Genomic DNA, 25,500 nt, shown 5'->3' on the forward strand with positions numbered 1-25,500 from the left:
CGTCGCGTGATTAGATTTGACGCAAAAATCATTGATACATATTTTATCACTGCCCATGTACTATAATATGTAGGGTAGCCATATTGAATCTATATTTGTATAATCTGTGATAATTTGTATCTATGAACGTTTTACTGAATTACCTTAACTATTTCTATACATAATATAATTCAATTATTCAAACTCAATTGATTTATTTTTATACTAGCTGCTCCGCGCGGTTTCACCCCCGTGGCTCCACTCCTGTTGCCCGTAGCGTGATGAAATATATCCTATAACCTTCCTCGATAAATGGGCTATCTAATACCGAAAGAATTTTTAAAATCGGACCAGTAGTTCCCGAGATTAGTGCGTTCAAACAAACAAACAAACAAACTCTTCAGCTTTATAATATTAGTATAGATTAGTATAGATTAAGTTGTGAACGCTCGATATAGCACAATATTAATAAAGTTAATTAATGCAATTAAATAATTAATTTTATAATATTAGGTATATTATATATCGCTTAATTTATTTAATTCATTGTTATCAGTGTATTTAATTAAAAGGATCATACACGCGGTATACAGTTTTTGTTTATATTTTATCTTAGTATTGATTAAATAAAAATATATTTTTTAAAACAAGAAACTGAATTGCAGAGACTTATAAAAACACCATTGCCATTTTTTTTGTTTTATGTACCTTACTTGAATAAAACCAAAGCAAACCAAAGCATTTTTTTCTTTTTGTATAATATAAAGTAGATATGAAATGAATTTTTAAATATTATCTATATGTCACGTGTGAAGTGACAAGTTTTATGCAAATTATAAATTGTGCTGGTTTTTTGTGAGATTTTTTCGAAATGTCTAATGTCCTGTTGCTACGGTATAATATATTCATGTATTCAATAATGTGTTTTGAAACGTGATTCTTGATCTGTTTTATTGCATAGAAATATTTTTATTAGTCCACGGCAACGATATACCATAGCTGGTGGAATAATTAATACATTCTTGTACTTGTAGTGATTACTCTATTTATAAACAGACTAGATTTCCGCCTGCGGCTTCGCCCAAGTTTTCAAAGGAAAACCCGCATAGTTCCCATTCCCGTGAGATTTCCGGGATCAAATCTATCCTATGTGTTAATCCAAGTTACCCTCTATATGTGTGCTAAATTTCATTGTAATCGGTTCAGTAGTTTATGCGTGAAAACCATACATACATACATACAAACCTTTCCTCTTTATAATACATATTTGATATTAGTATAGACTAGCTTTTACCCGCGGCTTCGCTCGCGTTAAGAAGTATTAATATTAATTAGGTATATTTTTTGCGGCTTTGGTACATTTTTTTTGCGTATGTAAAAACTTAGGGCCTACAAAACTACAAAACTTTAATCACATATTTTATCCCCTTAGAGGTGGAATTTTACAAAATCCTTACTTACTCTAAGCCCGATCGGTATAAAATTGACATAGTTTCATACAAACTTTCATCCCTTATTTAATACCCTTGGGGGTAGAATTGATCCAAATCCTTTCTTAGGGGATACCTACCTGCATGCCAAATTTCAGCCCGATACGTCCAGTGGTTTGGGCTGTGCGTTGATAGATCACTATATCAGTCACCTTTGAGTATTATATAATATATAGATTACTGACTGAAACCGCAGGGCAAAGCTAGGGTATGAATTTTCGAAAATCTTTTCTTACCGGACGCCTACTTGTCATAAGATCTATCTACATGCCCAATTTCATGCAAATACATCAAAGGAATAAAAAGTTTCCTACAAATTTCTATTGCCTATTTTACCCCTTTAGGGGACGAATTTTCTAAAATCCTTTCTGAGGGGACGCCTACGTTATGACATCTATCTGTATGCCAAATTTCAGCCCGATACGTCCAGTGGTTTGGGCTGTGCGTTGATAGATCACTATATCAGTCACCTTTGAGTTTTATATATATACTAGCGGTCCGCCCCGGCTTCGCCCGTGGTACATATTAACGTTTTCTCTACATAAGAACCATCCTCGTACTTCAAGGAATATAATAAAAAAAGAATTATCGAAATCGGTTCAGCCGTTCTCGAGTTATGGAATTACAACGAAAAGTGGCATTGATTTTTATCTATTACTAGCGGTCCGCCCCGGCTTCGCCCGTGGTACATATTAACGTTTTCTCTACATAAGAACCATCCTCGTACTTCAAGGAATATAATAAAAAAAGAATTATCGAAATCGGTTCAGCCGTTCTCGAGTTATGGAATTACAACGAAAAGTGGCATTGATTTTTATATATTAGACTAGCGGTCCGCCCCGGCTTCGCCCGTGGTACATATTAACGTTTTCTCTACATAAGAACCATCCTCGTACTTCAAGGAATATAATAAAAAAAGAATTATCGAAATCGGTTCAGCCGTTCTCGAGTTAGATAGATAGATAGATAGAAAACACTTTATTGCAAACAAAAACAAAATTTACAGAAACGATATTATTATAATAAATGTACAATTTGGCGGCCTTATCGCTTAAAAGCGATTTCTTCCAGGCAACCTTGGGATATAGGAAAAATAAATCAGTAAAAAGGTAGATAGTACATAAATACATACATATACAAGGAACTGTAATTATACATAGATAGATAACTTAAGAATCAAATAATATTATACAAAAACAAAGGAGAAATGAGCAGTATAGGAATACAAATATTAGAAGAGAGGAAAATAAATTTACATAAATAGAATATAACTAAATCAGCAAAGAACATAGACAAACAGCATTAAAGAGATAGATAGTAGTTCTTAACAAGGGTTTTAAAACTATATAAAGATTGGGCTTGCCTGATCGTTGTCGGGAGAGAGTTCCACAATCTTACGGCTTGTACGGTAAAAGAGCAATCGTAGAATTTGGAAGTGTGAACAGGCATACGAAGCGTTAGATTGTTGGAGGAACGGAGATTGAGTTCATGAGAAGACCCCATAAACACAAATCTTTTTTTCAAGTAGGAAGGAGTTCTAGGATCAAAAAGGATGGAGTATAATAAGGAAAGGATATGCATATTCCGGCGAAGACGGATAGGAAGCCATCTGAGCTGTGAGCGGAAATCGGAGATATGGTCGAATTTACGTAAACCAAAGATAAATCTAATTGCAAAATTTTGAAGACGTTCCAACTTGTTAAGGTGCTCCTCAGTAAGGTCTAAATAGCTTGCATCAGCGTAGTCAAGGATAGAAAGAAGCAAAGACTGCGCGAGCAAAATTTTCGTGGGTTTTGGTAGAAAATTGCGCAGTCGTCTTAACATCGAACCAACCCCAAAGATCTTACGGCTTACCTGTTGTACGTGTTCTGTCCACGATAGAGTTTGGTCAAACCATATGCCGAGATTTTTAACCGTCGGACTGTAGTCAACATCAACACCATCGATAGTAATTGCAGGCAGGTCTTCAAAAGAAACTCTAGATATGAAGTGAGGACTGCCTATTACTATTACTTGCGTTTTCGTTGGGTTAATTTTAAGTCCATACTGATGAGCCCATGTCACAATAGCACGCAGATCTTTATTGATACACTCAACAGCTTGTTCAAGATGCTCAAGACTTGCATGGGTGTAAATTTGTAAATCGTCTGCGTATAGATGGTAGAGAGAAGATAATGTACAAGTTATTGAATTAATAAATACGCTAAAAAGGAGTGGTGACAACACGCCGCCTTGAGGTACGCCAGCAGTGATATCGCACCAAGTTGAAAAATTATTATCAACACGGATACACTGCCGGCGACCATGTAGATAACTACGAAACCAGTCGATCACTGCAGGAGATATATTAAGAGAACTCAGCAATGCCAACAATATATCGAAATCAACGGTGTTGAAAGCATTGGAAAAGTCTATAAGAGTAAGAATTGTTAGCTGTTTATTATCCATTGCCAGACGAATATCATCTGTAACCTTGACAAGCGCAGTGACCGTACTATGACCGGCTCTGAAACCGGATTGTAAAGGATCTAATAAGGAGTGTTTCGTTAGAAAAAGGCACAGCTGTTGCTGTACTAGTTTCTCGAGGATTTTTGAAAGGAAGGGCAGGATTGAAATGGGACGATAATCGGAAAAGTTGGAAGGGTTAATCTTTTTCGGGAGAGGAACTACATGAGCGTCCTTCCAACTATCGGGGAAGCTAGCGGTTGAAATCGAGAAATTGAGGATATGTGATATGATAGGAGTGACTATGTCAAGGATAGGTAGGATCATAGTACGGCCAATGCCATCACAGCCCAAAGCATTCGAAGCAATGGACAATATGTTCTTTTTAATATCACTGTCAGTGAACGATGAGAAATTGAACGGAGGAAAACTAGGGGTCGGCAAAGATGAAAGAAAGTTAATAGTATCAAACTTAGTGTTGCTATCTAGAGGAGCAACCGAAGAAGTAAAGTGTTTATTTAATTGGTTCAGGTTGGTATTGAGAGGAATATTAGTATTAGATTTGCCAACTCCAAGGGATTTAAGAAATTTCCAGGTACTACTTGTGTTGCCGTTCTCAACAGATTTATGGAAGTGGCGTCGTTGCGCGTCTCTACACATCGTATTGCAGCGATTACGAAGAGTTTTATATTTCTCCCGGTTGAAGTCTGAGTTGTTCTGCTTGAACCTTGATTTAGCTAAATTCTTCTTGTGAACAAGCGATTTCAGCTCATCAGTAAGCCAAGGAGCCGGGGCATGTTTCATTTTAATAGCTCTAATGGGTGCATGGACGTCGTACAATTTTACAATAATAGTGTTGAAGACATCAACTTTAGTTGTCACTGTGTCGGCAGAGAAAACGGGAGACCAATCTATTTTTTGTGCATCTTCACATAGACGTTCTAAGTTCATATCACGAAAATTACGCTGCAGCAGAACCTTGTGCTTCTTTTTAGGAGGACGTAGGAGGTATGACAGGAAGATTAGGTCATGAAAGGAAAAGGCGTCGGCGGAACATTGCCCGTGTTTCGAAACATGGCTAGTGGAAGAGACAATAATTAAATCTAGGAATGAAGGATTACAGCCAGGAGCAGAGTGGGTAGGATTAAGAGGAAGTATGTTTAAATCACAAGAGGAAACAACAGAGGAAAGTTTATGACTACGGGCATCATTTTTCAAGAGACAAGTATTGAAATCACCCATAATCAGTACGTGTTCATAGAGAGGGCGTAGGTTTTCAAGGATAGTTTCAAAGTTATGGAAATAATTGACAAGGAGAGAGGGAACATAGAAAACACCTAAAAGGATTTTTTTACTCGAAATATTTAATTCCAATAGGATATACTCGGCCGCATCATCTGGCGGTGGCTGAGGAGAAGTGCTGACGATAGAAAACGGTATGTCGTTGCGTAAGTAAATAGCAACTCCACCCCCTCCACGGCCGGTGCGGTCGTTACGTATCAAATTAAAACCAGGAAGGGAATAGGCAACGGAAGAAAGGCAGGGTTTAAGCCATGTTTCAGAAATAAGAAGGGCATGGATGGGAGCATTGGAAAAAGATGCAAGCAAATCATTGAAGTGGGCCGGAATACTTTGCGCATTTATATGGATAAGATTAAGGTTGTTAGGAACATTGGAAAAAGTGGAAGCAAGCGTTTTGTCGAGTGGTAAATACTCTGTGCTATGGAAACTATCATTGAAGCTGTTATTTGAGCTGGATAAAGTATGATAGGAATCACTGCAATCTGTATCATTTAATAGAGCAATATTTGTAAATTATATTTAAGTAAGTATAATAAATAAATATATGTATAATATACAGAAAGAGAAAAATATAAAAGTAAATTTGAATAAAGAGAAAATAAAATATAAATAAGAAATTTTCCTATACCCGCCAGCAGCATTTGAAAGTAATACATACTTAAATCACATAAAACATATTAATGGAACGTTAAAAAAAAATAAAAAATAATAATAATTCACAAATGGCAACAATAATTGAGTTGACAACTACTAACATCTAGTCTATATCTGACAGGTATGGAATTACAACGAAAAGTGGCATTGATTTTTATATATTAGACTAGCGGTCCGCCCCGGCTTCGCCCGTGGTACATATTAACGTTTTCTCTACATAAGAACCATCCTCGTACTTCAAGGAATATAATAAAAAAAGAATTATCGAAATCGGTTCAGCCGTTCTCGAGTTATGGAATTACAACGAAAAGTGGCATTGATTTTTATATATTAGATATATATAGATTACTGACTGAAACCGCAGGGCAAAGCTAGGGTATGAATTTTCGAAAATCTTTTCTTACCGGACGCCTACGGGTCATATGATCTATCTAGTATCTACATGCCCAATTTCATGCAAATACATCCAAGGAATAAAAAGTTTCATACAAACTTCTATCCCCTATTTTACCCCTTTAGGGGACGAATTTTCTAAAATCCTTTCTTAGGGGACGCCTACGTTATGACATCTATCTGCATGCTAAATTTCAGCCCGATACGTCCAGTGATTTGGGCTGTGCGTTGATAGATCACTATATCAGTCACCTTTGAGTTTTATATATATAGATTATGTACATGATATAGTGTACCTTTGTGATAAAATATAAGCCAAGCGATTGACCACTTCTTCGTCTGATAGTAAGAGATAAAGTCTAAGCGAATAGGTACGCCGAAAACGTTTTTTTTTAATAAAGAGCTTATCTAGAGAAATATGATAATACCTATTGAATTCCATTCTTAAAATGTTCGTATCATAGCTTCGTATTTTCACAGTATTTCTTCTTTATTTTTCATTATTATAAGTGTATGGCTTAGGTCTAGTTTATAAGCTTGTACTAATAGATTCTTATTTGGAGTGTTTAAATCAATCAATCATATAGATCTCAGACTATGCTCTATCGAATAGTGCGACTATTCGATAGGGATAGAGCATAGTCTGAGATCTATATGTGTTGTAAAGGACACTCATTATAAATTATCTCATTGAGACTGATAGTTCAGGATACATCGCCCATTTTTGCAAGTGACTACTATCAAGCTGATTTTCCGTTTGTAGCTTTATTTTGATGAGACACCGAATAATTTCGTGTACGAAACTCTCGATTGTGGTAGCTAACAGAGATAACAAGGATAAAATTTTTTGATTTGATGGTTCTCAAATATTTATTACGCAATTTGTAGGACAATATGTCTGTTGAATTATATAAACATTAACTAAGTGAAAACAAAAAAATCAGCTTGTTAGTAATCATTTATGATGACCTCGTTATCGATACACTTTGGAAAGGGGGACTCTTTGAACAAACCATAGATTTTGTAGGACAAATATTTTTTCGAATAATTTAGGTAATTATCTTGAGATTGAACAAAAATAAATAATTCAGTTAGTAATAAATATTTGAGAACCATCAAATCAAAAATTTTTATCCTTGTTATCTCTGTTAGCTACCACAATCGAGACTTTCGTACACGAAATTATTCGGTGTCTCATCAAAATAAAGCTACAAACTGAAAATTAGCTTGATAGTAGTCACTTGCAAAAATGGGCGATGTATCCTGAACTATGATGGTAGGGGTGAAATAAACGATAGATTCATTATTATAACTAGCTGTAGCCCTCGACTTCGTCCGCGTTGTGTTTTGAAAACGCATTACATAACATTCGAAACTAATGTTAAAAGTGTATTTTTATTTATGCCTTGTCATATCACATTTTTTAACACGTGATACTCGCTCCGTCGAAAATGAGAACATGAATTTTTCGATTGTATTTACATACCTATATATTATTATTATAGTTTAATAATAACAAAATGTTTTCATGTATTGTAGAGATTCTTAGATAAAAGTGAAAGAGATCGCTCAGATGAAAGTGAAAGATACACGATGTTAAAAGTACCGTCAGATTTGTTATTAATTTAATTGTATTAAGATTTAATGGGGAATTAATAGATACATATATACTTTCTAAATAATCTCTCAGAGAGTTGCATTCGTATGACTTATATTATTGCGAAGCCGTTTTTCGTAAAGTACCTTCATTATTAAAACTATGGAAATTTATGAAAAATCTAAATAGCTATTCAAAACGGTCTAATAATTAGCTCGATATTAGTTATTATAAGTAAGAAATGAAGTATATTATCATTGATATAAAAAATATATGTATATGTATAACATGCACCTTCATGGAACAGCTCATCTATCGTCTAATACGCTAAGATCAATTAAATGTATTTTACGTAATTTCTGTTAAACCTAATCATTACATTGTAAATTTTTAATGTGCGGTTTATTATTCTTCCTATTACTTCATTGCAAGTATGCTTTATTCACTATTGGAATATTTTTTGTTACAACTGCATTTAACATATATTTTTTGAATTAAATGCACGTGTGTACAACTCGAACTATAAGTTAGTAGATACAAACTACAAAGTAGTATATTATATTTTTTTTAATCCAGTCTGTAGGTATTTATGCTCTACAAAAGGTGGTGTAGAAAATGTTTTGAAACAATATTGTTTAGGTATGACAGGTTAATAAAAATCCAAGTTTTCGACCTTGACGGACCCAGGCGCTAGCCGCCATCTTGAATTAAAGGTGCTAAAATTAGGTATATTTTAAATAACTTCTCAATTGTTTACTAAATCACAAAAGTGTCTATGAGGGGTTCAAAGAAGACAAAAAATTACCTACATTTTTTTCATACATGATTATTCTGTAAGTCTTAAAGGTAAAAAGTTTCAAGCGACGGAAATAATAATATTTACAGAAATCATATAATTTTAATTTTGTTTAAAAATTGTGCAGCTATCATTTTTTAATTCTCTTTGATGGCCCGGGCTGGTTAATGGTGGCTTCTTCATTATCTTCGCTGAAATTTTCTGTTTCATTGTCTGTATTTTTAGTTTCCAACCATGAAATTTCGTCGTCATGACCAGAAGAAATCGAAGACGCTGGAGCACGCTTTCTAGTAACTTTGTACAGAGGGGACATGGATAAGGAATCCTTAGTTATCAATAAAAAGTAAATTTAAACTTGCTTTTTTGCCGCCAACAAAGGACGCTGCATGGTATCATGCGTTTAGGACATACCACCAAGTCCAAAAATGGTATAGAATTGAAAAAAATCCAGAAGACTGGGGCTGGAGATATGACACCAATAGGCTCACTCCAATAACAACGACAGAGAAAGCAGCACCTCAGATGCTTTTAAGTGTAATTTCTTGCCACTGTAAAAAAGGATGCAGCAAAGCATGTAGTTGCAGCAAAGCTGGATTAAATGCTCTATTGTTTGTGGATTCTGTAGTGGTCAGCTGTGTGAAAATGCAGTAGAGATTCAGATAGATAACGAAGACTGTGATGACGACGAAATTTCATGGTTGGAAACTAAAAATACAGACAATGAAACAGAAAATTTCAGCGACGATAATGGAGAAGCCACCATTAACCAGCCCGGGCCATCAAAAAGAATTAAAAAATGATAGCTGCACAATTTTTAAACAAAATTATAATTATATGATTTCTGTAAATATAATTTCCGTCGCTTGTAACTTTTTACCTTTAAGACTTACAGAATAATCATGTATGAAAAAATGTAGATAATTTTGTCTTCTTTGAACCCCTCATAGACACTTTTGTGATGTAGTAAACAATTGAGAAGTTATTTAAAATATACCTAATTTTAGCACCTTTAATTCAAGATGGCGGCTAGCGCCTGTGTCCGTCAAGGTCGAAAACTTGGATTTTTATTAACCTTTCATACCTAAACAGTATTGTTTCAAAACATTTTCTACGCCACCTTTTGTAGAGCAGAGGCTTTTACATTTCCCCACAGACTGGACTATTTCATGATTTGGGAAAAATAGAATCAGCAAGCTAAGCTAAACAATTGCTAGTTTAAACAAAAGTTTTAGTCGATACCCCTCTTAGAAAAACTGTTAATTAAGAAGGTACACAATTAATATGAAATTATCTCTAGATAGAAAGAGATCTTTTGCTAGGTTTACGCACTTTTTTCATAAATATATTGTGATACCTATCATAATACATAACTGCATTCGAATATCGGTAAAGATAATACTTTTTTTACTTATTTACTTTTTGATATTGGTTTTTGTTCATCGGTCAACACGTGTTATATTCTGATAATAATATTCACGATTACCTGATATCACCAGTATGTTAGTGACCTAACATTTAGCTTCTCGATAACTTTAGGATCGCGTGATAGTGTTTTTTTGGCAAAGCGTGATAGCAAGCGGAATCTTTCACGGTGCCGGTGGTATTGTATTTTCGCTTTTTATTAGGGTTACGTACCCAAAGGGTAAAACGGGACCCTTTTACTAAGCCTCCGCTGTCTGTCTGTCTCCAGGCTATATCTCATAAGACATAAACCGTGATAGCTAAAGCTGAAATTTTCACACTATTTCCGTTGCCGCTATAGCAACAAATTAAAAAAAAATAAAAAAATATTAAGGGGGGTACCCATACATAATACGGTACCCCTCGTGCGCGAGTCCGACTCGCACTTGGCCGGTTTTTTAAATTTGAATTTCGATAAACTTAGACATTAGGTCGTTTGATTAGGTAGCAGGAGAAAAACAAGATTGATAGCACTGTTGCCAGTTTAGATAGCTCGTTAGATGATAGAACTTATTTCTTTGTCTTCGTTAGATACTGCTTAGTAACGACTGTTTTATTTTTGATTAATTTATACAAATCATAATTATTAATAATATTATGCCCGTTTGTGTGATTGAACAATAAAATGTTTCTTGAACATTCTTAGAAATAAGTATTCAATGCTAAAGAAAAAAAATGATACTTAAGTAGAATGTATCCATTTCTGTATAATAAAATATTATTATACAGATTATAATAATAAGCCCGATAATCGTGCCAGTATCATCACTACATAGTATAAAACAAAGTCGCTTTCGCTGTCCCTATGTCCCTTTGTATTTTGATGCGGTTTTTCTTATTAGATAGAGTGATTCAAGAGGAAGGTGAATTAAGAATATTATAATTCATAGGTTTTAGGCAAAGCGGGTGAAGCCGCGGGCGGGAAGTTAGTTTTATTACAAGTTACAATGCATTGCATTTTGGTTTGGTTTGGGTTTTTCGACAATCACTTTTAAACGTTCTCTTTTCCTTAAAGTTTTGTTTTGGTATAATATATATATATATATATATATATATATATATATATATATATGTATATGTATAAAATTGTTATTGTTACTAATGATCTTTTTTATCCCCCATTAAGTAATTAATAGCTTCTTTAAAGATACCTATATCGTTATTATTTAGTTATTTACTTTTAACTTAATGAGAATTTCTATCGTGATAAATTTAAATAATAATTAATCAATACCTAGTTATGCCTTTGTTATAATATTTAAAATACTTAGAAATATTAGATAGTTACTTGCTTTATTACTTTTTTTATTTATTTACGCATTTTAATTAGTTATATGCAAAGATATAGCTATTGAAAATGATTGTTACTCGCACGAATCTAGGTAGTCTTCCCTCTACGTTGACCTTTGATTCGCGAAGGTATGAAGGTATCTATAGATTCTATTTGCATATTTTATATGCAATTTTTATGATATTAAAGAGCGTTCTGTTACACTTAACATCAGTTTTGTCAATACCAAAAACGATAACACAACAATGTTGCATCGTTCAGTTTTAGCGGACATTTGTAAAAGTTGTTGGCCTTACCATAAACAGAAGGTGAGGTTATGTAGTTTTTTTATTAAGTTTGTCACCTCATTCTAAGCAGTTTAACCTGAAGGGATGATTTTTATGGGATTACGCCATCTATTAAGGCCAAAGCCTTAATTACCATGAAGTAGGTTCCTACGCATGCATATCTAAATATAGGACATAGGTACATGGTTATTCAAGTTTGGAAACATAATATTATAACGAAAAAAATGCGTAATGCATTACTGGCGCATTTGATATTTGTAGAGTAGAGTTTAATAAAACAGAGACTTATAAAAACTATACTTGGACATTACTCACGCGCTTTGTTATGTGCGAAAAATTGTGCATGAAATCACATAATACATCGAAGTGGGGGAAGTTATGACGTATTCTGTTTCCGATACGCATCAAACATTCACTAGGTACTAAAGTATTCGTTATTGAGAAACCCTGAATCCTAAATGCACCAATAACGGACAGTTAAATAATATAAGCGACCGCGACGGATATAAAGTTCTTTTCCATCAAAATATTGCATGATTTATTCAACGAACCCATTAATAATTTATAGTATTCTTGTATAAATATTTGAAGTCCAAAAACGTACGCAAATCAATCGTCATGTTATGGAACTGAGAAAGAAAAACAAAACCCAGACGGAGTTGTTTGTTTCGTGGTTCAAAATTAAATTATTGAGAACGTTATGGGAAATTTATTTTCTCTAATAATGCATATTATTTATTTTAAAAATTTGTCCATGATCGACGTTAATTGAGTCGCTATCAAGAAAATAATGAATAACTATTACGGCACTTGTATGTAATTTGAATCGACATGAGGTCGTAGTTTGCAATTAATGTTGGTTGGAAGTTTATTGTATTTTTATGATAATTTATTCTAGATTATATATGTAAAATAACAAATATTCGATCTTATAACATTTTAAAGTTATTTTTTGAAAGAATGTTATATTAGCTATTATGTAAAATGTTATATAACCTCCACTGTTTGTTTGTTTATAAATTATAATGGTGGGCTATTCGTTTGTTTACAAACTTGGTTGTTCTTTAATGATAATAAATAATGTAGTGTATATAATTGTTTTTTAAACTAATCATGTTATAAGAAGGTACGTTTATATTTAATTTGTTTTTCTTTCTTTGTTACAGTTATCTCGTGTCTGGGGATGCTGACGGAAAGTGCTACATATGGGACTGGAAGACGACTAAACTTTACAAAAAGTGGAAAGCTCACGATGGAGTCTGCATAACGTCGCTCTGGCATCCGCACGAGCCCAGCAGGTTGCTCACCGCGGGCTGGGACGGCGTCATAAAGTATTGGGATTAAATGATACTACATTATACGACACCATTGTTTTATTTCCCCTAACATTATAACCGAGAACCATAAATAATAATATATCTCAAATAAACTATACAATAATTCAACATTCTGTCACTTCGCGTAGACACGTTTACGCGGCGATCATGGGGTACTTGTAGGGTTCCTCGTAGGGCACCTCGACCTTGTACTCCATGCTGCACTCGCGGCAAGTGCCGTTCACCAGGAACTGGTTGAAGTTTATGTTGTTCTCGTGGAATGACTCGATGAGGGCAGTGACGAGGCTGTCGATCATCTCGGGCGTGTGGTGCGGGCCCGGGGCGAAGCGCAGCCGCTCGGCGCCGCGAGCCACCGTGGGGTGGTTGATGGCCTGCACGTAGTGGCCGCGCCGCATCAGCGACTCCGCCACCAGCGCCACCGCCTCCGCGCCCTCGATGGGCACCGGCACGATGTGCGACACCGACGGCATCTGCGGCAGCCCCGCCACCAGCAGCGACAGCTTCAGGTAGCGCACGATGGCCTGGTGCTTGGCGCGCAGGCTGCGGCCCTCCTCGCCGGCCAGCAGGCGGATGGCGGCCAGCGAGCCCGCCAGCACGGGCGGCGGCAGCGCCGTCGTGAAGATGAAGCCGGGCGCCAGCGACCGCACCGTGTCCACGAGCAGCGACGAGCCCGCGATGTAGCCGCCCACGTTCCCGAAGGCCTTGCCCAGCGTGCCGGACAGGATGTCTATCTTGTGCTCGATGCCTCGCTCCTCTCCGATCCCGGCGCCGTGCTTCCCGTACAGACCTACCGCGTGGACTTCGTCGACGAAAGTCAACGCCCCGTATTCGTGGGCTATGTTACACATTTCTTCTAAAGGACAGATGGCTCCACTCATCGAGTGGACAGTCTCAAAAACGACTAGCTTCGGGACGCCTTCCGGCGATTGGGAGAGCAGCTCCCTCAAGTGTTTCGGATCATTGTGTCTGAATATGTGCTTCGGCGCTCTACTGTTTCTGACTCCGTGTATCAAAGAGGCATGGTTGCCCGCGTCCGAATAGACAATGCAACCGGGTAAAATTTTAGCTAGAGTCGACAACGTCGCATCGTTTGCGACGTAGCAGGAGCTAAATATTAAAGCTGCGGGTTTCTTGTGCAGTTTGGCAATTTCGGATTCGAGTTGCTCCGTCATCTGCGAGTTGCCGGCGATGTTGCGCGTGCCGCCGGCGCCCGTGCCGTACGACCTGATGGCGGACACGGCCGCGTCCTGCACGCTCGGGTGCCGCGACGCGCCCAGGTAGTCGTTGGCGCACCACACCGTCACGCGCCGGTTGTCCAGCCCCTCGAGGGCCTGAGGATACATACCGTCCGCGGCCAACCGCGACACTTTCCTGAACACACGGTACGAGTAATCCCTCTTCTTGGCGCTTATTTGCTCGTTGAAGAACTTATCGTAGGAGTAGGGCCGGGCGCGCTCGACGATGTCCTCGGTCATCTCCTTGGGAGCGTCCGCGACGACGGCGTTGTTTTTCTGAATGAATGGACATTTGGTCTCGTCTTGACCTAGAGAGCGGAATCCTCTGGAAATTATCGGGCAAAAGTTTCCATACTGTTTCATCAGTACGGTGCCATAATTTCGCACGAAAGCTTGATTGAGCGAACCCATGAATGGACAGGGCATTTTATGTAATCGACGACACTCACTCGTAACACTTGTGACACAAAGCGTGAACGCTCTGCACACTTGTTTCGGTATTTCGTAAAACGTTGGCTCTCACTGTAGCCGAACGTCTCGAGGATATGAGGTTTAACTGATAGTATAACACAGTGCAGCCTTCATTTATAAGATCGGTGTCGTCATATCGATTACGGCTGACTATATTATGATTGTAAACTTCAACAGTTCAACTCCACGTACAATTTGTATTTTGATTCATAACCTAAAATGTTGTCGCTACAAAAAATCTACGGAGATGTCAACTTCAATTTACAGATGCTCATTCTAATGTTGAACATGACTAATTTAAATTAATTTTTAAATGACACATTATATAAAAGTTTATTACTTTTAACATCGGATAACTTACTATGAAATAGGAAAAATATTATTTTGGATTTCATTCATTTTTGCGATCACTCGATCAGATGTTTTTGACATAAGTCAATTGTGGCAACATCATATTAGTCAGTCAAATGTCAATTTCGAATTTATAATTTGTAGTCTATGAAATTTATTACGATTTATAAAAGTGATAAAAAAGGAAATAGAGCATAGAATAGATGGAAAGAATGAGCACAAATTATTTTTTATCGTAGACAGAGTAACTAATAGACCCAATGACGATACCTTTCTCACTTACACAAGAAAGAGAGCGAAAATACCATAACAAATGCATAAGACAAAGACACAAATACCCAATTTTTTGTCCCTTAGTGTGTAACCTGTTTTTCAAGATCCGCAACTTGAGTTGCGAAACAAACTTTGACAGTTCGTGCCTTCATTGTGCTTGGTGTTCGAATTTTGGATATTATTTAGTAAAAAATCGATACGAGTACATTGAAAAGACGGTGAAATTATCTTAATATAGACATCGAAGTAAATAGAATGGTGCGTTGTCGTGTTATTGCATGTATAAGCGATAGTGAGAAGAAAATTGCCGGTGTGTCTTTTCACGCGTAAGTACGACTTTATTGTCCTTATTTATAGTTTCTCAGTGATGATTATTTATATTTTAGCCTAAAGTAACAACAAGTCGCGTTAAAACAAGGAAAATATTAGCGTAATATCGATTTTTACATTCAATAACCTATAAACATCAACAAGTAAGTGTTGCCAGTGTCGGGAAAAATAATACCCCGATCATCAATAAAAAAATATTGATTTGACAATATGGCGAAACTCGAAAGTAAATGAATATGAAATCCCATAATAACCCAGTGTTTCGGGAAGACTTCGGCATCGAAAACATATTTTAATTTATTATTTCTCATAGTAATAATTGTGATTGACATAAAATTACACTTATAATTTTAGAGAACCTGAACTACCTGCGAGCATTAATTATTATTAACCTATGTTTATCGATTTGTTTCCAGATGATCCAGACCTACGTAATTAATGGATCGAAGTGGGAGAAAAGATTGGATTCTCACAAAATATTGTAAAATATGAACAAGCCAATGAAAAAGTAAGAAATGTGTACACGAAATTAACATTGTTTCGTCATCAATAATCAATCTGCTTATATTTTTTTGTATCTACTAAATTGATTATAAAGACAAAAGAAAAATCTCTTATCTGGTTTTATTTAATTGCTCCTAAAAATATTTACCCTTTCCAAAACATCCGGGAGCTCGGATACTGTGGCAACATTCAACTTATACATTGACAAACTATCTTTGTCTCAGTCGCGGTTACAGAGTACCTTTGTCTATTAGTTTCTCTGTCTACGTTTTTTATACGATTAATTTATTTTAAAATAATTAAATATATATTTGCTTCTAAATAGTGACCTATGATAAAATATAGCTTAAATAAGAACATGTATTTTCTGTGGTAGCTGGTAGGTGTTTTTGGTGTTTTTCAATTTTCATAGAGCATACGCATAGACCATTATTGACTTTTTGACTTTGATGTTTAAATCAATTTAATGGTTTGAAAATTGATACCTACAAAAATATCTGTAATCTGTATATTAGAAAATTAGAAATTGTAAATAAAGATTAATTACTGAATAAAATTCGAATTGTGACTTATGTGCATTAAAAATGTTTTCTTTAAATAATCACCTAGAACTGCGAAAAGTGACCATATCAAGCCTGTTATCATGCATTTATTTGCCAAGTATTGTTACAGTGATATCATATAAAGGCATACTTTATTCTATTGGAAGTGGATCGTCGTTTTATATTCTAGTGTTAATATTTATAGCTGAATTAGCAAAATCATTCTATTTATCATCTAACAATGATAATCAAGCAAAAAGGAGTAGAAACAAGATGAGGGCTAGTGATATCATCAAGACCTTTGGTTTCTTGCTCGGAGTTATGTTCTGTTTCTTCGTTGGCATAATATTATTTGGAGCGCCAGTTCTAGACAACCACGAGGGAACTTTGATGTTATCAACACTACTTACACTGCTAACAGTATTCCCGTTAGTAGCACATACTGGAGTCGAGACAGCTGTGCAGCTTTTATTTGGAGTGAAGAGTTTTTCTAAAGATACGATTGTAGCTATGTTGGTCAACAATGCTTTATTGACTGTGGGGGGAGCGTGGCTTGGCGCTGTAGTGATTCCTTTAGACTGGAACACACCGTGGCAACAGTGGCCCATACCTTGCTATCTCGGAGCTATTGGAGGATATGTTCTAGCTAATGTAATGACAGTATTAAAAGTGACTATGATGTCTGCGGGAAATAAATATAAGTTCCTCAACTTTTTTGTAAACATTATGAACAAATTACATGTTTCTAAGTAGTTATTTTTTCAGAGTATTTATATCAGCATTTATTTATTATTATCAATAAATTGTACATAGAGAATTGGATTTTTATTTTTCTTATCACATGAACCAATTAAAAAGCCAACAATTAAATAGGTGTGAATAGGTAATATCTACATAGTCATATAGTAGTATAGACATAGACCATAATTCAACATAACTATAGTTTAAAGTTTTTAATAATAGCAAGTTAAGTTCATAAGTTGGAGTGTTGAAAATTTAATGTAAAGAATTATTACGATGTAGGTATCTCTTAATTTGGATTTCACATTGAAACACACACTATTTCTAAAAACAAAGAAGCAAGCTCCTTTTTCATTGTATAAAACATACTTAGTTCTTTTTGGTATGATATTCTAATTTTTGAACGACATAAATTATAGTACTATACTAGCTTTCCGTCCGCGGCTTCGCAAATCGTATACTAAAACCTTCCTCGAGAACCACTCTATTTAAAAAAAAACCGTATTAAAATCCGTTGCGTAGCTTTAAAGATATAATCAAACAGCCAACAGGTGTGTAAAGGATGTAGGGACAGTGAAAGCGATTTTGTTTTATAGTTTGTAGTGATGACATCTGGCAACCCCGACCGAACCCGTGCGACCGGATGGGATTAAATTTGACTTGAACGGGTTGAACCATACTTGAAAGTTGAACACGTTACACGTCTTTTCTCTGTGCATTATGGGGTTGATCTATGATCATAGCCCATGATTTAAAAATATAATCTTAATGTATCTCTGTTTTTGCTTATATTGCCTCAAATGAATTGTAGCACTTTTTGATACAATAGGCATATTTGTTCATAAATTATATTTGATAAAAAATACGTCTCATCTGGTAATATCAGATGGGTAACGGTTGATCTCAATTCGGAACTTAGACTACAAAGATAGGTATTATCAACTCGTGCAAGTCATAGCACAGATTAGAGAATAGTTGTCATAGACAAATAAAACAAAAGAATAGTAAATTAACAATTTATTTGTGTCTGTTAAATATTTACAGGTTCTATCTAACATTACAATGAATAAAATATGAAACTTAACCAATCTTGATCACATTTTAAATCCCTATAAATTAGCAATATAGCATTACATAAATATGTTTTGTTTATTAATTTTACAAAATGCAGTACATGCACTAGAGGTTCAATTTAGAAGTTAACAGTAATCATAATTGGCTTTCAGGATATATTATTATACGGTTAACAATAATTATGTTATTAACAATTTATGTTTAACGTGAAAGTTTCATAGCATTTCTATTCATTCAACAACGATGAATTCACACTTATATGGTACTAAAGCTTGGTTACAAACTTAACATAATTTTATCAACTATTCAAAACCTCACAACTTTCCCATTCCAACATCATTAATGTGTTTAAAGGACCAATAATATCGAAAACAGTTATTGCGTGAAAACTTAAAGTGAAATAATTTTTTTTCATAGGCGAAATTACTTGTGGTTGTGGCACATAATTTAGAAGAATTGTTACCTACTTCTTTTTAAAACACAATTTACACATATTTTGTAAAGTGCAATACTAAATATATCTGTAAAAAATATTTACCGTTATCACTTTTTATTTAAATTTTTAACAGAAAATCTAGAAAGAAAAATATTTTTCATGAATCTGTAATATAAACATATACACATTGCAACTTGCAAGGCCGATGTATAGCTATTCTCATTTATTGCTCGAAGCATCGCTTTGTTGCGACAAAGATGTAATAATCTAGTAAATATCGGCCTGAACTTTCATATTTTAATGCAAATGCAATCAGTGAAAGACTTTCAACAACTTACACTATTTACAATACTTACACTAAATTACGTAAAAATAAAATCTCATCTTCATCTCAGCACCTTTAACACAAAAATTAAGTGTTCGCTAATAATCATAATATTTAGCTTTGCTGAAGAGATATTTTTATATTTAATATAATTTTTTAATTGTAATTACACACACAAGCAAACATTTAATTCTTCGGTTTAGTGTTGTGAACAAAAAAAAATGTTGGTTGTTGGTTATGTTGAAGTTGAATTATGGCGCAAAAAATACGAAAATGACAGTAGATCGGCACGTCACAGATAAATAAAAATTCTATGACAATTTCCGATATACAGCTGCATTAGGCCTATCTCCTAGATAATGATCTAAAATGAAAAGGTTGACGATGATATTAAATCGGTTATGCTAAAGTCATTCTTTAAATATGCTAACAAAAGTTTTATAATTGCAACTAGTCTCTATCATAGTTCTAAATTGCAAATATTAGTCTGGAATAGAAAGATTTCACTTTTACACAACTTTTGTGAGTATAATAATCTTTACTATGACTAGTTTTTTGTTTTTTTTTTATATGTACTGGTGATATTGTGTTTTTAAAAACTTATATTCAGTTATTTATCAAAAATACTTTAACGTTATCTTAATTGATTCACTCACCGCGCATCACGATTAACAATACAAAATACTTTATTATGACATTTATATTGGCTTAAAGTATAAAAATGCACCACTTACACTAAATACTATATAAATTTAACAATAGCTGATTTTAAAGTGGAATTCCTTTGCATTATCTTCATTAAAAACATGTAGAAACATAAAAAGCAGATTACTTGAAATATTAGGAATTAAATACAATATGAAAAATAAGATCGGTAATCGGCATGTATGTATCGATATTACATAGTTGTTAATTGAATGAAATTATTAAAATGGTCGTCACAAGCACAAAGATGCAAAAAAAAACAAGGGCATTTTTTTGCATCGAAACGACATGTTTTAAAATCTTTTTTTATATACCATATTAATAAAGACAAAAATGCAATGGAATTCCACTCTAAAACAAAGTTCTACACCAAAACGACGCCTGACCAAAAGTTTATAGTCAAAATTGCACGCGCTACTGGCAGTGATACTGTACGATTTACGTTAAAATAATTTCAATTATCAAGGAAATTACTTGCAGAGCGCAATTGTAGAATATACTTACTTATTTTCCATAGTATTTTTTTGAGAAATTTAAATTCAAGCACTGATTCTTCTAGCAATTTGATCTAAATATTAAGCACAATCTGTGTCGAAGATTAAAATGTTATTTATCACTTTATTATAAAAGTTAAAAATGTTTCCCAATCAAAGCCTTTCAATAGACCTTTGTAACACTTGGATTTTGGAACTACAATATTTATTCTTAAAAAAATATTAAATACTAGCTTTCCGCCCGCGGCTTCGCCCGCGTTTTCAAAGAAAAACCCGCATAGTTCCCGTTCCCGTGGGATTTCAGGGATAAAACCTAGCCTATGTTACTCGTGGATAATGTAGCTTTCGAATGGTGAAAGAATTTTTCAAATCTGCCAAGTAGTTTCGGAGCCTATTCAATTCATACAAACAAACAAACAAACAAAAAATCAAACCTTTCCTCTTTATAATATTTGTATAGACATAAATTTGGTCAGTACAGTGTGTGTGACGTCACGTCACATCTACAACGTTTTTGACATTTGACAGCAAATTTGACATTTGACTAGGCTGTTTGAGAATAGACCTTTGCCTTTTGACAACTGGAACTACAATAATAATTCTTTATTTAGAAAAAAAATCACGAATATAGAGAAGTAGTAATTTGGTCAGTCGGTAATGATAATGGTGACGTCACAGGCCACAGCGCCGTCGAGTTACGTGTTGTTCGTGTCCGGCTGGAAGTAGTGGATACCGTTTATCTGAAAAAGATATATTTATATCATGAGTAACGTGTAAAGCGCGTCACACACGGTGAAGATACTACGATATTTTATGTTAAGATTCTCTAATATAAAACGTTATAGTATCTTAAGGTATCCTGTTACAAATGACCCGAAATTTTGTGGGTCATTTGTAACAGGATGGCGTTTCTACAGGGGTCTTAGTACGCAATGACAAAAAGAAAAATGATGGTCAGAACGCTGATACCGGATACCATAAGATACTATAACGTTTTATATTAGAGAATCTTAACATAAAATATTATAGTATCTTCACCGTGTGTGACGCGCTTAATAAAATACTTTGAAATATGCTAACTGAAAATATTATAAGAATATTTTATGTAAAAATTTTAAATTGTATATTTGCTAGTAAGTATAATATTTACCGACTTTCATGTAATGAAGATTCTTATGGATATGATACGATTAGAAATGCGAGCTGGCGAGTGGCGCGGCTGCATGATGCTGTAGAGAACTCCTGTATCGTATTCTTACTTGCCCCCTAGACAAGTGGCTTTCTATTAGCGTAACGTTTGATAGAATAGATTATGAATGTATGAGATTGACGTAAGCTGTCGATACATTTACATTTATCTACAGCTTATGAATATATTACGTAAGCTGTCGATACATTTACATTTATCTACAGCTTATGTCAATCTCATACATTCATAATCTATTCTATCAAACGTTACGCTAAACGAAAGCCACTTGTCTAACCCCTCTGTTTTTCCCTGTAGTGATGCTACTTGCTTGTCTGCTTTCCGAACCGGTGGTCAATTATTATTTTTGAAGTTATACTTCTTTTGGCGCGATGGAGAAAAATGATGTGAGTGAATTTTTACGATGCGCGCGCACACATACACCTAAATTTAACAGCATGAAGTTAGTTCTAGGTGGTATGTAACTATGTTCAAGTTGTATACTCTAGTAGTAGTTTTTTTCCATACGCCAAAGAAGTATAACTTCTAACGCGTGTACATAAGTACACACACTCTTTTTTTCTGTATTTTGACGAATCAACAACACGAAGTCTAAATGAAACAAATGTTTGAGTTTGAGTTAGAGTTGTCACTCACCGTCATATCGTACTCAGTGACGAAGGCGGGCACGTCGAGCTGGTGCGGCTGCATCACGCTGTAGAGGAACTGTATCGTATCTGCTCACCGTCATATCGTACTCAGTGACGAAGGCGGGCACGTCGAGCTGGTGCGGCTGCATCACGCTGTAGAGGAACTGTATCGTATCTGCTCACCGTCATATCGTACTCAGTGACGAAGGCGGGCACGTCGAGCTGGTGCGGCTGCATCACGCTGTAGAGGAACTGTATCGTATCTGCTCACCGTCATATCGTACTCAGTGACGAAGGCGGGCACGTCGAGCTGGTGCGGCTGCATCACGCTGTAGAGGAACTGTATCGTATCTGCTCACCGTCATATCGAACTCAGTGACGAAGGCGGGCACGTCGAGCTGGTGCGGCTGCATCACGCTGTAGAGGAACTGTATCGTATCTGCTCACCGTCATATCGTACTCAGTGACGAAGGCGGGCACGTCGAGCTGGTGCGGCTGCATCACGCTGTAGAGGAACTCGACGCCGGGCAACGTGTGCACCTTCGCCTTGATCGCCGGCGCCATGAACGTTGTGAACCACCACGTCATCATCTGACGACATCATAACGCATTTGTATAAGAAAATAAATTATTTCATCATCATCATCATCAACTGCCCTGCAAGGCCCTTTACGATAGCGACGTTTCGAACACTTTTAAGCGAGCGTAATCCCGAGGTAACGGAGAGCATGTCTTCCTGTATCCAAACTCGCTTTAAAGTGTTCGAAACGTCGGGATAAATAATATAATAAATAAAAAAGACGTGTGGCACTCGGGGACTGCCACGGTAAAGCTATTGCATGCTATGCCTTCAAGCCACACCTCCGCCCGTCGTAGTGGGGAGCGTGAGGTTTTTTCGTTGCGGAATTTCTCGATTCGGTCCCCGCGCTCAAGGCCCGCGATAGAAGCTATGCAATAGCTTAATAAAAAAAAAAATATGTGCGTGTACTAATGTACACTCGTAAGAAGTAATTTACTATATTCAACTTTACAGAAATACGTCGAATCACGTGTGGTAAGGATAAGAAAAAGATGGCGCGTAACGAAAAAATGTTACACTAAATTTTTTTCCAACCCCGATAAAGAAGTTTCACTTCAATAATCAACAATCATCATCAACAACTCGGCAATGCCCTTTACGATAGCGACGTTTCGAACACTTTTCAGCGACCGTAATTCCGAGGTGACGGGGAGCGTGTGTCCACGCTGTAAAGTGTTCGAAACATCGGAATAAATAATATAAAAAATAAAAACTAAATGCATTATATTTGGGTTACATCTTACATCAAACACAAAAATTAAATTAAAGGTATTATTATTTTATGAAGGTTGGTTTAAGGAGATTATATTACATATTACAAAAACGACAACAAAGTTTGAGAATATTGACCCTCTGAATGCAACAGATTATTATTCATTTGTTCCTCCATTTTTGGATAGACCCAAGTTTGGATTACAGGGGAAAATGTTCACATGACGTGATGGTCAAAATAAAGTATGATTTCAACAATCTCTAAACGATTTGTTGATTTTGAACCAAAAAAATAATTATTTGTCATGTACATAATATGAGTTTCGTCTTTTATATAGTGTTATTTTTAGCATATCAGTTAAATGAAAATATGTAAAAAAAATGTAAGTACTCACTTTTGTCCAAAACGTGGGATGTACAATGTAAAACGCCTTCAAGTTCTTCTTATATCTGAAAGTTGCATCGTTCCAAATTAAAAATCTGTCTATAATTTGCACATTGAAAATAAAAAAAATGCTGCACAGGTTTATCCATCATGACTTAAACAGAATATTTAAATATAAGTAACATTTACAAGTAATAGTAATAAGCATTTTCCATGAGAGAAAGTATAGAAAATATAATTAGGCTGGTTGCAGAGCTTGACCGACCGTCAGTGCGTACCGTCGGTCCTGACGATACGCATCAACAATTGTATGACTATGACACTAATGCGCATGACAATACGCGTGCGTATGGTCGGTCTAGCTATGAACGGTTTTATGAATTTCCATACATATGACAAGCGCGACTGACGTACGCACTGATGGTCGGTCAAGCTCTGCAACCAGCGTTAAACACTATATTTTGAGGCAGTTACCAAACATGACATATCCTATAACAAACAAGTGCCACATAAACATACGCATAAGAAAGGAAATAAAAACAATGATTTTATTAGAACAGACAGTAAGAGCGGCCCTACACGGCCGTACACGGGCCGCTTCAAGCAGTTGAGACCCAACAGCTTGAAGCCGCGACCGCGCGGTGAACTATAGAGATTCATTCACTGCCGTACACGGACTGCTCGAGCAGTCGCGACCGCTTCAAGCCGTCAACTGCGCGGTTTGTACCGACAGCTCGAGCAGTACATCGCTCAGCCGTTAACTGCTCGAGCCGCCCGTGTATGGCCGCTCTAAGAATAAGAAAGGAAATAAACAAAACAATGATTTTATTAGAACAGACAGTAACTTAGCAGATAGATTTGTTCGAAATAAAGAATTTTTGAAATAAAGAAAAAACAATAATCTTGCACATACTTATAAGGCAGCACGGTGTAGACCTCCTTGAGCCAGGAGAAGGGCGGGTGGTTGCCGCTGGAGGCCAGCGTGTGGAAGTACGCGATCACGTAGTCGCCGCGCACGATCGGGTCCAGCAGCTTGATCAGGTACAGCAGCGCCTGGAAACACACGACAATGTTCTAGAATGTTCTGGAACGTTCTTATATAGAAACACACACGCTTTAACTAATGTTCTAGAACGTTCTGGAACGTTCTCACGATGGGAACGCGCGCAATGCTGTATGTGAATGTTCTAGAATGTTCTGGGACGTTTCCACGAAAGGAACGTGCGCCACGCGTTATAGGGATGTTCTTGACTGTTCTAGGATGTTTTTATGATAGGAACGCGCGCCATGCGTTATATGAATGTTCTAGAATAATATTGAACGATCTCATGCGTTCCAGAATGATCTGGTAAGTAAAATGAAAGCTTTGTGCAACTTGTAATCGAGAATGTGGAGACCAAATATTGCTCCTGATCTAAAATTTAGAATGAAAACTACGCTTTATATCTAGTTCTGGAAACTGAAATTAACTTTAT

At 35.9% G+C, this 25,500-nt stretch overlaps 4 protein-coding genes across 4 annotated transcripts in view; 2 read left to right on the forward strand and 2 right to left on the reverse strand.

Annotated features, from left to right (window-relative positions):
• LOC123693026 (pre-mRNA-processing factor 17) overlaps positions 1-13,058 on the forward strand; it is a 45,682-nt gene extending 32,624 nt beyond the window's left edge. The window contains exon 11 of the mRNA XM_045637892.1: positions 12,862-13,058. Within this exon, the coding sequence (XP_045493848.1) occupies positions 12,862-13,039 (178 nt within the window). The 3' untranslated portion in view covers positions 13,040-13,058. The remainder of the gene's footprint in view (positions 1-12,861) is intronic.
• On the reverse strand, positions 13,054-14,908 carry LOC123693027 (5-aminolevulinate synthase, nonspecific, mitochondrial). The gene has a single exon (XM_045637894.1). It carries the CDS (start codon positions 14,691-14,693, stop codon positions 13,167-13,169), a length of 1,527 nt encoding a protein of 508 aa, XP_045493850.1. The 5' UTR covers positions 14,694-14,908; the 3' UTR covers positions 13,054-13,166.
• Positions 14,909-16,745: 1,837 nt separating this feature from the next.
• Positions 16,746-17,555, forward strand: LOC123693108 (phosphatidylinositol-glycan biosynthesis class F protein). Its single transcript, XM_045638067.1, has one exon. The coding sequence runs from the start codon at positions 16,781-16,783 to the stop codon at positions 17,489-17,491; it is 711 nt and encodes a 236-aa protein (XP_045494023.1). The 5' UTR covers positions 16,746-16,780; the 3' UTR covers positions 17,492-17,555.
• Positions 17,556-20,974: 3,419 nt separating this feature from the next.
• The window catches only part of LOC123693039 (protein GDAP2 homolog), a 46,677-nt gene continuing 42,151 nt past the window's right edge, over positions 20,975-25,500 (reverse strand). The window contains exons 9-12 of the mRNA XM_045637943.1: positions 24,939-25,078; positions 24,036-24,090; positions 22,797-22,940; positions 20,975-21,253 (exon numbers count right to left, since the gene is read on the reverse strand). Of these exons, the coding sequence (XP_045493899.1) occupies positions 21,209-21,253; positions 22,797-22,940; positions 24,036-24,090; positions 24,939-25,078 (384 nt within the window). The 3' untranslated portion in view covers positions 20,975-21,208. The remainder of the gene's footprint in view (positions 21,254-22,796; positions 22,941-24,035; positions 24,091-24,938; positions 25,079-25,500) is intronic.

This window comes from Colias croceus, chromosome 7, assembly GCF_905220415.1.
Source record: "Colias croceus chromosome 7, ilColCroc2.1".
Taxonomy (NCBI): Eukaryota; Metazoa; Arthropoda; class Insecta; order Lepidoptera; family Pieridae; genus Colias; species Colias croceus.